This window comes from Bos javanicus, chromosome 26 (assembly GCF_032452875.1).
Source record: "Bos javanicus breed banteng chromosome 26, ARS-OSU_banteng_1.0, whole genome shotgun sequence".
NCBI lineage: Eukaryota > Metazoa > Chordata > Mammalia > Artiodactyla > Bovidae > Bos > Bos javanicus.
In genome coordinates, this window is record NC_083893.1 from 51,030,844 (window position 1) to 51,041,067 (window position 10,224).

General features: G+C 64.2%; 1 protein-coding gene across 1 annotated transcript; it reads left to right on the top strand.

The window, feature by feature from the left end:
• The first annotated feature begins 5,146 nt into the window (after positions 1 to 5,146).
• Positions 5,147 to 9,917, top strand: LOC133239597 (uncharacterized). The gene is made up of 2 exons (XM_061403947.1): positions 5,147 to 5,230; positions 6,502 to 9,917. Exon 2 carries the CDS (start codon positions 6,531 to 6,533, stop codon positions 7,755 to 7,757), a length of 1,227 nt encoding a protein of 408 aa, XP_061259931.1. The 5' UTR covers positions 5,147 to 5,230; positions 6,502 to 6,530; the 3' UTR covers positions 7,758 to 9,917.
• Positions 9,918 to 10,224: the final 307 nt, after the last annotated feature.

The window sequence follows — 10,224 nt, forward strand, 5'->3', positions numbered from 1 at the left end:
CCGGCCCGTCTGGCTTCGGGAGAGCAGGGCCGGCGCCGGCTGGCGGCAAGCTTCCCAAGGGAGGGCCAGAGCCATGCCGCCGGCTCCCCGCAGGAGCCCCCCGAGGTCGGGCCGGGACTCGGCGCCTCTGTCGCGCACACGAGGGCGTCCCCGGTCACCGGGGAGGCGCGCGCTCCTCCAGTCCGCGGGCGGGGCGCACCCCTGTCGCCCCCGGCGAGAGCCCGGCCCGGGCTCCGAGCCCCTGGGTGCCCGGGAGGCGTCTGGAGCGTCCCGCAGCGGAGCCCCTGGGCCGGCGACGGCCCTCAGACGCCACGGCCGGGCGGGGCCCCGTGGGGAGGCCGGGCAGGTCCCGGGGAGGGCGCCGGAGCCGGTCCTGCGGCAGCTCCTTTCCTGCCCCCTCCGCCCTCCCCGGCCCGGCCTCCCGCGGCCTCCGCTCCCCGCGCAGCCTCTCAGGCCTCTTCCCCTGGCTCCCCCACGCACCACTGTCTCTCCTCACACTCCGCCTCCGCTCTCACACCCGCCTCTCCTCTCCTCAAACCCCGCCTCTCCTCTCCCCACACCCCGCCTCTGCTCTCCGCACACCCCGCCTGTCCTCTCCCCACACCCCGCCTCTGCTCTCCGCACACCCCGCCTCTCCTCTCCTCTCCCCCGACCCCTGGCTCTCCTCTCCTCTCCCCACCCCTTCCTCTCCTCTTCTCTCCTCTCCTCTCCTCTACACACCTGGCCTCTGCTCCCCTCCCCGCCGCCTCCTCCCCGGCCTCCCGCCTCCGTCTTCGCCTGGGGTAGTTGCCCCTTTGAAGCCCCCGCCGGCTTCGCGGCGTCCTCAGCGCTCCCACCACGCGCGGAGCTGCCCTCAGGCCCCTCGGTTTCAGCTCCTTTTCATCCTTTCCTTCTCCACTTGATTAAAACCAGCGGAGAAACCGACGTCAGGGGGCGGGGTCATGTTCGAGGGGGCGGAACCTACGCTCTGGGGCCGCCCCGCCCCGCCCCGCCCCTCCCCGGCCCGGGCCCCTTTGTGCTGGAGGGCGGGGGCGAGGTCATATGGCTGAGGGGGCGGAGCCTATGCTCAGGAAGGAAGCGAAGCCCCGCCCCGCCCCGTCCGGTTCCCGGCCCCTTTGGGCAGGCGCGCGGGGACACGGCCCGGGCTGTTTCTGCGAGGCCGTGCGTGGCCAGCCGTCTTGAGCCTACAAAGCGACCAGGTGTGTCTCCCAGGTACTGTTTGGTTGTTTTTAGTGTTTGTAGCGGAGAAGGCAATGGCACCCCACTCCAGTACTCTTGTCTGGAGGATCCCATGGACGGAGGAGCCTGGTAGGCTGCAGTCCATGGGGTCGTGAAGAGTCGGACACGACTGAGCGACTTCAGTTTCACTTTTCACTTTCATGCATTAGAGAAGGAAATGGCAACCCACTCCAGTGTTCTTGCCTGGAGAATCCCGGGGACGGGGGAGCCTGGTGGGCTGCCGTCTATGGGGTCGCACAGAGTCGGACACGACTGAAGCAACTTAGCAGCAGCAGCAGCAGTAGCAGTGTTTGTAGAAAGAATGAGACGGAGAAGTAGAGAAAATTCGGACAGGTTTAGGGGACAGGCCACCAAGGCCCCACCCCAGTCGTCCTGGACCTCGGGCCTCAGAGGCGGTGCTCGGCCCTCCTGGAGGGCCGTGTGGTGTGAAGGACCCCATAGGTCTTGCCCCTGGGAGCTCGAGCTGATGGCGGGGACGGGTGGTGGTGGAGTAGTGCCCTTGGGGGTCAGCTCTGGTTCCCTCAGCCCCTAGCTCTGCCGGCAGTGGTGAGGGCCTGACCAGCAGACGTGGGGGTGGGAGTCGGAGGAGGGCACCTTCCATTTGCACGCATCTTCCTGGGGAGGCTGTTCTCTACCTGGAACAATCAGCTCTTCATGCAAGGGCGCAGAGCACAGGTGTAAACTCGCTTTCCTTCATTGGCTCATTCATTCATTCATTGAAGAAACAGCTGTGGGCATTTTTCCAGCTGTACCTGGGCCCTGGAATGCAGCCCTAGGGAGCCAGGGAGAACAACCCTTTGGGGCCCTGTCCCAGCTCAGGCCTCAGCCTGGGCCCCCAACTCCCCTGACCCCTGGGCCTTGCGGCTTCCTCCCCCTCCTTCATCCTGCTCTGGGAAGGCCTCTCCTTGGCGTGGCCTCCCCTCCAGCCACACCACACAGGCTCCCACATACACAGAGCCCCCCACACCAACCTGTGGCTCCCGGAGCCCACACACCTGCAGTGCAGGGCTGGCTCCACCTCACTGGCCCCGCTCGCAGCCGGGCCGCCAGGGCCAGGGCCCCCGGGGACACCTGTCACACTGGGGCCTTCTGGTCTCCTGCTGGCCTCCATCTTGTGATGAGGCCCAGACACCAGATCTGGAAGGGCTCCTTCGAAATCTGGGGCCGTGAGTGCAGAGACCTCACCTGGCCAGGGGCCTCCGTGGGTGAACCTCAGTCTGACCAGGTGAAGGTGTGGGAACAGCCATGGACACGCCCCGTGCTGACCAGCACCCTTGCCTCTCTGGGCCTCAGCTGGGACTATGGCTCTCAGGTTCCCGTCTCCCCGACCCCTGTGCAGCACCCTGGGAAGCAGGACCACACCCAGGACCGGGGGCTCTCCCTGGCCCCGTGGCCCCAGAGTCCCTCGCGGGCTCTGTTGTGGGCACAGCCCTGCCCCGTGTGCCCTCCCTGCGAGGTCTCGGTGTGTCTTTTCTAAAATCGCACTCAGTCTCCCCCTTGACCCGTGGGCTCCTGCCCCGTCATCTGCCTGAGGCGCCTCAGCACACAGACTGGCAGGAAGGCAGGAAGCTGCTGCCACAAGGAGCCCCCACTGGCTGCCCAACAGGAAGTTCCAGATGGTGTGAGGGAGTTGGGCCAGCCAGCATCCTGTTGTTGCCTTGAAAACAGAGGAACTGAGTGCCTGGCTGGCTGCTCAGGCGTGAGCTCTCAAGATCAAGCAAGTGGGAGGCAGGGTTCCATCTGCGGGGGGCACATGTCTCCCCCACCCCTCAGCCTGCTGTGCGGAGCTGGGGGCCTGCCCTTCGTCTGGGTTCTGGGCGGTGGGCCTGGCCTGCTTAAGGCTCTCTGTGCCCCTGGCCAGTCACAGCTGAGCACAGAGCTGGCCACCAGCACCATTTCCAACCCCGGTCAGAGGCCCTTCTACCTGCCCTCGCCTGAGGCTGCCATCCGACCTAGACCCTTCCTGGGGTTGTGGGCAGGCCCTGGCTAGGGGAGTGGGGACTGCAGGGCGCACTAGAGGCCTTCCCTGGGCCTGGAGCTGCACCTGGGGGTGGGCATAGTCCAGGTGCAGACACGGTTGACCCAGGGCAGAGGAGCCTGTCCTGTGGGAAGCTGACCTGAGCTTGGTTCTCCCTCCCTCTCGTCCATCCCAAATACATCTGCTGCTTGGCAGGCTGGACACACGGATGCCCACTGAGTCCACCTCCGACCTTGGCGAGCAGGGCCAGTGAGCTGAGACACAGCGCCTGTGCTGGGGGCTGCTGGGGAGGGGGTGAGACTCCAGGGGCACCTTACTCAGAGGCTCCCCTGAGATCTGGAGGTGAAGAGGGAAAGGGTGACCAGCAGAGGCAATGGAGGCTGGGTGTGGCTGGAGCCCTGGGGCTGACCGAGGGGCCTGCCGGGTGAGGGGCCAATGGAGCTCGGGAGGAGACCACCTGGGGACCCCGCTGGCCAGCAGGGCCCACTCCCCCTGGCAGCACCCGCGCCTGTCCAGACCCCGATCAAAGGCTCAGACAGCAGCTGGCTGAAGTCATCTAGTCCAGCCTTGATGGGAAGGAAGAGGAAGCAGCCTTGCCTGTCCCTGAGAGCCCTGGGAGCACGCGGCAGGGGGCACGGTCTGTTGGCTCCCTCCCCGTTCCTCCAGGTCAAGGGTGCTGAGAGCAGAGCAGGACCTCAGCCTGGCTGGGGCGGGAGTCTTCTGGGCTGTGGTCCCAGGAGAGAGCCAAGCCCCCAGGGCGCCCCCGCGGGCTTCTCGCCAGGAACATCCCGTCCTGCACAATCAGCATCTGTGGTCAGGGCCGTGGTCACGCGGAGCTGCTGCTGCGGCTCCCAGGAGAACCCCGAGGCCGCAGCTCCGTTCCCCTGTTTTCAGTGCTCTGGTTACCAGTGGACTTTCTCTAACTCTATCCTGCCCATGTGACATCTCAGGTTTTTAAGTGGAAAGGTGGCTCAGACGGGAGAGTCTGCCTGCAATGCGGGACACCCGGGTTTGATCCCTGAGTCGGGAAGATCCCCTGAAGAAGAGCATGGCAACCCACTCCAGTATTCTTGCCTGGAGAATTCCATGGGCAGAAGAACCTGATGGGCTATAGTCCACGGGGTCGCAAAGAGCAGGCACGACTGAAGTGACTTAGCACCACTTTGATTTAGCTTGTATTTCTTCCTCGGGTATGAGGCTGCCTAGCGGATTTTTTCAAGTGATCACATGTGTCCAATGGCCCAGATCAGAAAGGAGCGTTTGGGGGCCAGCTTCCCCAGGTGGGAGGGAGAGGTCGAGGCCCCGAGGGACACAGTGGCCCTCCCCAGTCACGGGGCAGCACTGGTGAAGGGAGGGAGGGTTTCAGGAAGGCTCAGCAGGCTGGGGCCGCCAGGTCCCCACCCCCGGGGGAAGGTTCCTGGAGGAGAGCGGCTGTTGAGGAGGGTCACCGGCAGCTGGGATCTTCCCTCGGAGCTGGCAGCCAGCCCCAGTTACCGTGTGCACTCCCCACCCCCGGACCCCAGCCTGGCCTGCCCTCCTGAGAATGGTACCCCTGCCCTTCCCATCGCTGCTTCCAGCGGGAGGCCCGGCCCAGGCTCCAGAGAGCTCCAGGCCCCGCCAGGGCCTCCTGCTCGCCTGGCACCACCATCAGGTGGATTCCAAGGGAGCCCTGGCCGTCCCGCCTCCGGGACCAGCTGGTGCCCTTTCCCAGTAGCAGCCGCACTGGCCACTTCTCCTGAAACACCCTCCTTCCTCAGTTTGCTTCCTTCCTTCTTTCCCTTTCCTGCTGTTCATCAGATTTAGTAGAGATGTCTCAGAAAGCGTTGGCTGGAGAAGTCCTTCTGTCTGTGGCAGACGCGCCCCGGCTGCTCCCAGGCCTCCTCTGAGGACAGGCTTGGGGAGCGGGCAGCGTGGGCACCACATAGGAGGCTCTCGGTGCCCAGGAAGCACAGCGGCAGCCTCTGCCTCCCGGACGCCTGGACGCTGCGGGGGAGCGCCTTCTGCCCATTGGAGGTTAGAGGAGATGGGGTGGTGTCCTGAGCGCCAGGCTTCCCCAGGGCGTCCCTCAGAGCCTCAGCGCCTCCTCCCCTGGTTCTCAGCTGCCCGGCCAACTCGGGATGCAGGGGCCTTGTGGCAGGGGCAGGGGGGCTAGACCACAGGGGCTTCCCAGGCTGTCTTGGCCCTCGTGACCCCCACCCTGATCCCCCAGTGGGGAGGGGTCCAAGCTGGAGGCCCCAGAGGCTGTGAGGTCACAGCCTGCCTTGGGCCTGCGGGGTTGAGAGCTGCTTGCTGGGACCCGCACGGGGCCACGGGCGTGCGAAGAAGCCTGCAGGACTGGGTCCTGGGAAGAGGTGCTCTTGGGGACAAGCAGGCAGACCCGTGAGGGCGGCCCAGGCTCAGCTCTGGCTCCTGGACAGGCGCGGCGAGGCCTCAGTGGGAGTCTGCGTGCAGAGCAGAAGCAGTCCAGGGCCCTGCACTGTGTGACCCCTCCCGGGGGCACATTGCTGGGAAGACCCAGCCAGTGTACTCGCTGCGCTGCCGGCACTGCAGGAGGCGACTGCACTGGCCCAGCGCCCTCCCACAGCCCTGGAGGCTGGAGGCTGCAGGCCTTGGGCCTCTGGTATGTTTCCCTGAGGCCCACTCCTCGCTCCTCGACAGCAGGTCCTCGTGCAAGGGTGGGTGTGGGCAGCAGGAACTCCATGGGGTCTCCTTCAGAAGGACACTGACCCCTGCCTGGGGGCTCCACCAGTGGCCTTGTCACTTCCCCAAAGCCCCACCTCCTTAGGCCATCACCACGGGCTTAGCATCTCAGCACAGGAAGTCCGGGAGGGCATAGACGTCCAGCCTCCCATGCGGAGGGAAACGAGAACCACTGGGGACTGCCGGTGTGGCCTCCGTGAGCCCCAGCCCTTTGGAGCCAGATGTCCTGTGGATGTCCCCAGAGGCCCTGAGTGGGCGCCGCAGAGGGCAGACCCCCAGGGTGTGCTGGAGCAGGGTCCCGGTCACTGGGGTTTGGTGGAGACCCGAAGGCAGGCCCCAGAGTGGGAGGGGCTCAGGGCCCTCCCGGGAGGCTGTGACTTCCTCTGGTGGGTCCCGCGTTGGGAGGGGGAAGGGTGGCCGTCACTGACCGCACCCTGGCAGGCTTGGGTGGTTGGCAGCTTCCCGGGCTGACTGTGGCCGGTTGTGTCTGCGGCTCCACCTCTGCAGAGGGTCACCATAGTCCGTCTGCACAGTCAGCCCGTCCGTCTCCACCTCCTGCAGCCTAAGGGTGCTTTCCTTCTCAGGAACCAGAGGCAGACCCGGGGCAGCACGCATGGGTTCCTGCGCCGGGGAGGAAGGCGTGGCCCCGCCCATCCCCCCGCTGAGGCCTTGCGATCAGTTCCACCTGTTTGTGAGCTACAGCAGCGTGGACGCCGTGTGGACCCACAGGCTCACTGGCCGCCTGGAGGCCGAGCTCCCGGGGCTGAAGGTGTGCCTGCACGAGCGGGACTTCACGCCCGGCAGGAACGTGCTGGAGAACATGGCGGGCTGCATCCAGCAGAGCCAGAAGGTGCTGCTGGTGCTGAGCGAGGACTTTGTGCAAAGCCGCTGGTGCCTCCTGGAGGCCGACCTGTCCCTCGTGGGCTCCTGCCTGGAGAGGAAGCCGGTCCTCCCCGTCCTGCTGCGGCCCTGCCGGGTCCCGCTGCATCTCAGCCACCTGACCTACCTGGAGGCCACGGACGGCCGCTTCTTCCAGAAGCTGGTGCAGCTCCTGTGCACCCCCAGCCAGCACCTGGCGCACCCCCCGGCCCTGCGCTCGGCCCCCGCCCTCTACAGTGGGAAGGCCCTGCTGACCCTGGACTGCATCAACAGGGACAGCCTGCCCTCGTGGAAGGTGGGCAGCTTCAGCACGCTGGCCGTGCCGGACCCCCTGAAGGAGGTGCTGGAGGACCCCGAGCTGTACAAGCAAGCCGTGGGCATCCTGAATGGTGTGCGCTCGCCCCGCTCCTGCCTGCGTTACCTGGGCTGCAGGATCATCCTCGCCATCGTCCTGATTCTCCTCTCTGTGGTTTCGGTGTTCTTACCCTTGGTGTTGGGGCTCCAGGAGCTCCAGCCAGCTCGGCGGTTCCTCGTAATCAGCGCCAATGCATTTTTCTGCCCCTTTTTCATGATCTTAAGCGTCAACACCCTGTGCTGGCTCCGAAGGTCTTCCAAGAAGACCCTGCGGGAGCTGGCGTGCCGCGTTGGGGAGGCCAACCTGCTGCTGGCGCCGCACTCGGTGCTCATGGGCTGCGAGACCAAGAACAAGCTCTACTTCGTGTACGTGCTGCTGGGCGACTGCAAGCAGACCTTCCTGGGCGCCCCCGATGGCGAGGCCGCGTTCCAGGAGGCCATCCTGCGGTTCGCGTCCAGCTACGCCTGCTGCCTCGCCCATTCGCACTTCCCTCACTGGGAGGAGGCCGCGGGGGCCCCGGGCCACCTGGAGGTGGGCCCGTGCTTCTGCCAGTTTGTGACTCTGCAGCTGAGGAGACTCGGGGGGGTCGGGGTGAACCCCGTGTGACGGTCTGAGGGCAGAGGCAGGGCCCCTTGCTGGACACCCGGCCGCCCCTGAGGGTTCCTGCGGCCTGGGCTGCCCTGAGCCCTGGGGGGGCGCACACAGGCATCTCCCCACGGTCCACTGTGCGCCCCGCCCGGTCAGACCCAGCTGACTGCAGACTCCCCTCCAGCTGCCCCAGCTCCTCCACTGCGGACCTGGGGCCGGCAGTGGGCGTGTCTTGGGCCGCCGCGCCCTCTCTGGAGCCGAGGCGTCCGCAGAGGGCTGGCGTCTCCCAGCCCACTGCCCCCGGAAGCGGGCTTTTCTTCTGTGGACCCAGTTACTCCCCGGAAGAATGGTCTGGGCGTGCGGACGGCAGGGCGGCACCTGAGGGCCCTGGCTGAACCGCGAGGCCCCATCGCTCTGCGTGCAGCCAGGAAGCGGGACTCTGGCCCAGGCCCCCGAGGTGCCTACACACCAAGGCAGGTCCGCAGAGGTGTGCAGTGGGCCTCGGTCTCTGCCCTGGCTTCAGTTTACCGATCTGCAGGTGAGCAGCTGGCATCCAAGTCCAGTGCTGAGCAAATGCTCCTGCCCTCCTCTGGGAGCCCGTGGTCCACAGCCGAGTGCGGTGCTGACGAGGGCTCGGCTAAGCCCCGCGTGGTATCGTGGCTCCACAGCCACTCTGACCGGGTAGCCTTGCAGTCCATCAAGCGCAGCCCGGGACGGCAGCCCCAGAGTCTCAGGCAAATGCAGCCCCTCAAGGGCCTGCCCAGCCGCCCTGAACCACAGCGCCCTCCCTCCCAGGCCTGCTGGCATCCCTTAGAGGAAGCCTCCAGAGTGGACCCGGCCCCACCCAACCCAACCCAGCCCAGCCTAGGGACCCTGCAGCACTCTCCCTACCCCCGATTCAAGCCCGTGCTCTGGTCCCACCCGCCCGCCCTTTCGGGAACTCGCTTCCCTGTCTCATTGTCCCCTGTGGTCTGTCGAACTGGAGGCCGGCTCCAGGCTTCACGGGTCACCTTGGTTCTGGAGCTGGGGTGGCACAAGAAGGGTTCCCCACAGGAGACTGGCCAGTGTGCGAGGGCCCCGAAGAGGAGGCTCTGGGCCAGGGGCAGTGTGAGCATAGGCGCTGGTTAGGAGGGCCCCGACCTCGGGGGCCCCGTGACAGGCTCCGCCGCAGCCCCTCCCTGGTCCGTGGGACCTGGAGCCCCTGCACGGGGCTGATGGGGGAGCAGCGTGGCCAGGACGCGGCGATGGATACTACCCAGAGGGGGCACGTCCTGTGAGCCCGAGCTCGCTGAATGGCCTTGGTCCCGGAATGCAGGGAGCGAGCTCCGCCCCTGGCAAAGGTCTTGAGGAAGGAGGCTTGGCATACGCAAAGGCGGGATCAAGCCTCAGGAGTCTCCCTGGAAATTCTCGAGCATCTACCCTCAAAACCAGAGTCTGCCTACTTTCTGCTTTGTGCTTTCACCTACACCTCTGACTTTACGGGGGGCTGTCCCCCACTACCTCTCTGAAAAAGAGTTAGCTTACAGCTCCAGTTAATAATTCCTGGGTGTGACAGTGTTCCAACCTACAAACTCCTTTGGAAATCCTCTAGCCTGCCTGAATAGGTTTTTCCGGCCTCAAGTGATTGTTCAGAGCCTCCCAACTGTGAGAGGCAGGAGATGTTCTAAACTGTCTAAACACAGATTCTTTTGAGTAGTTAAAAGATTGATTAGAAATTGTATTGGTGAAGGGATTTTCACTTGTTGGGCCAATGTTTGCTGCTAAGTTTCCATATCCCTTACCTGCTGTGTCCCTGGCAGTGTATTGATTAATATAATTGGTGTAAGTAGTAGCTTTAATGTTTGTAACCTGGGACCCTTGAGTTAATTCTTTTTCTTGTTATAGCCCACCACACCTTTGCTCTGTAGGAATGCAACTTTATCTAATGCTTTTGGAGGGTGGTGCTTGAGTTATCACCTTTAGAGAAAAATAAGTTTTCTGAAGAAAGGGTCTTAAAATGTTAACAGGCCTCCGGGCCAGAAGATGATGCAAATCACCTAAGCTTTTGCATATGGTAAGTTTGCAGGAAGAAAGCCTGGCTTGCTGCCTGACTCTACCCCTTCCCCCATTATCCTCTATGCATAACTTAAGGTATAAAAACTGCTTTGGAAAATAAAGTGCGGGCCTTGTTCACCGAAACTTGGTCTCACCATGTCGTTCTTTCTCTTACCTTCTGGCTGAATTATTCAGCCTCTTCACTGAATTTTCCTACTGAGCTATCCTTATTCTATTACTCTTTATATCCTTAATTAAAGTTTAATTAAGCAGTTGTTTCCTGATCCTCACCGACGCCGTCCCCGCTTTGAATTCCCTGGATCCACCGGGGCTGGACCCCGGCACTGGAACATTCCAGGGGGACAGCAGTGAAGCAGCTGGACCCCACCCCCCACCCCCGAGGGTCCCAACACCTGGCCTCTTAGATGCCCAAGGCAAGGTCGCTGTTGGA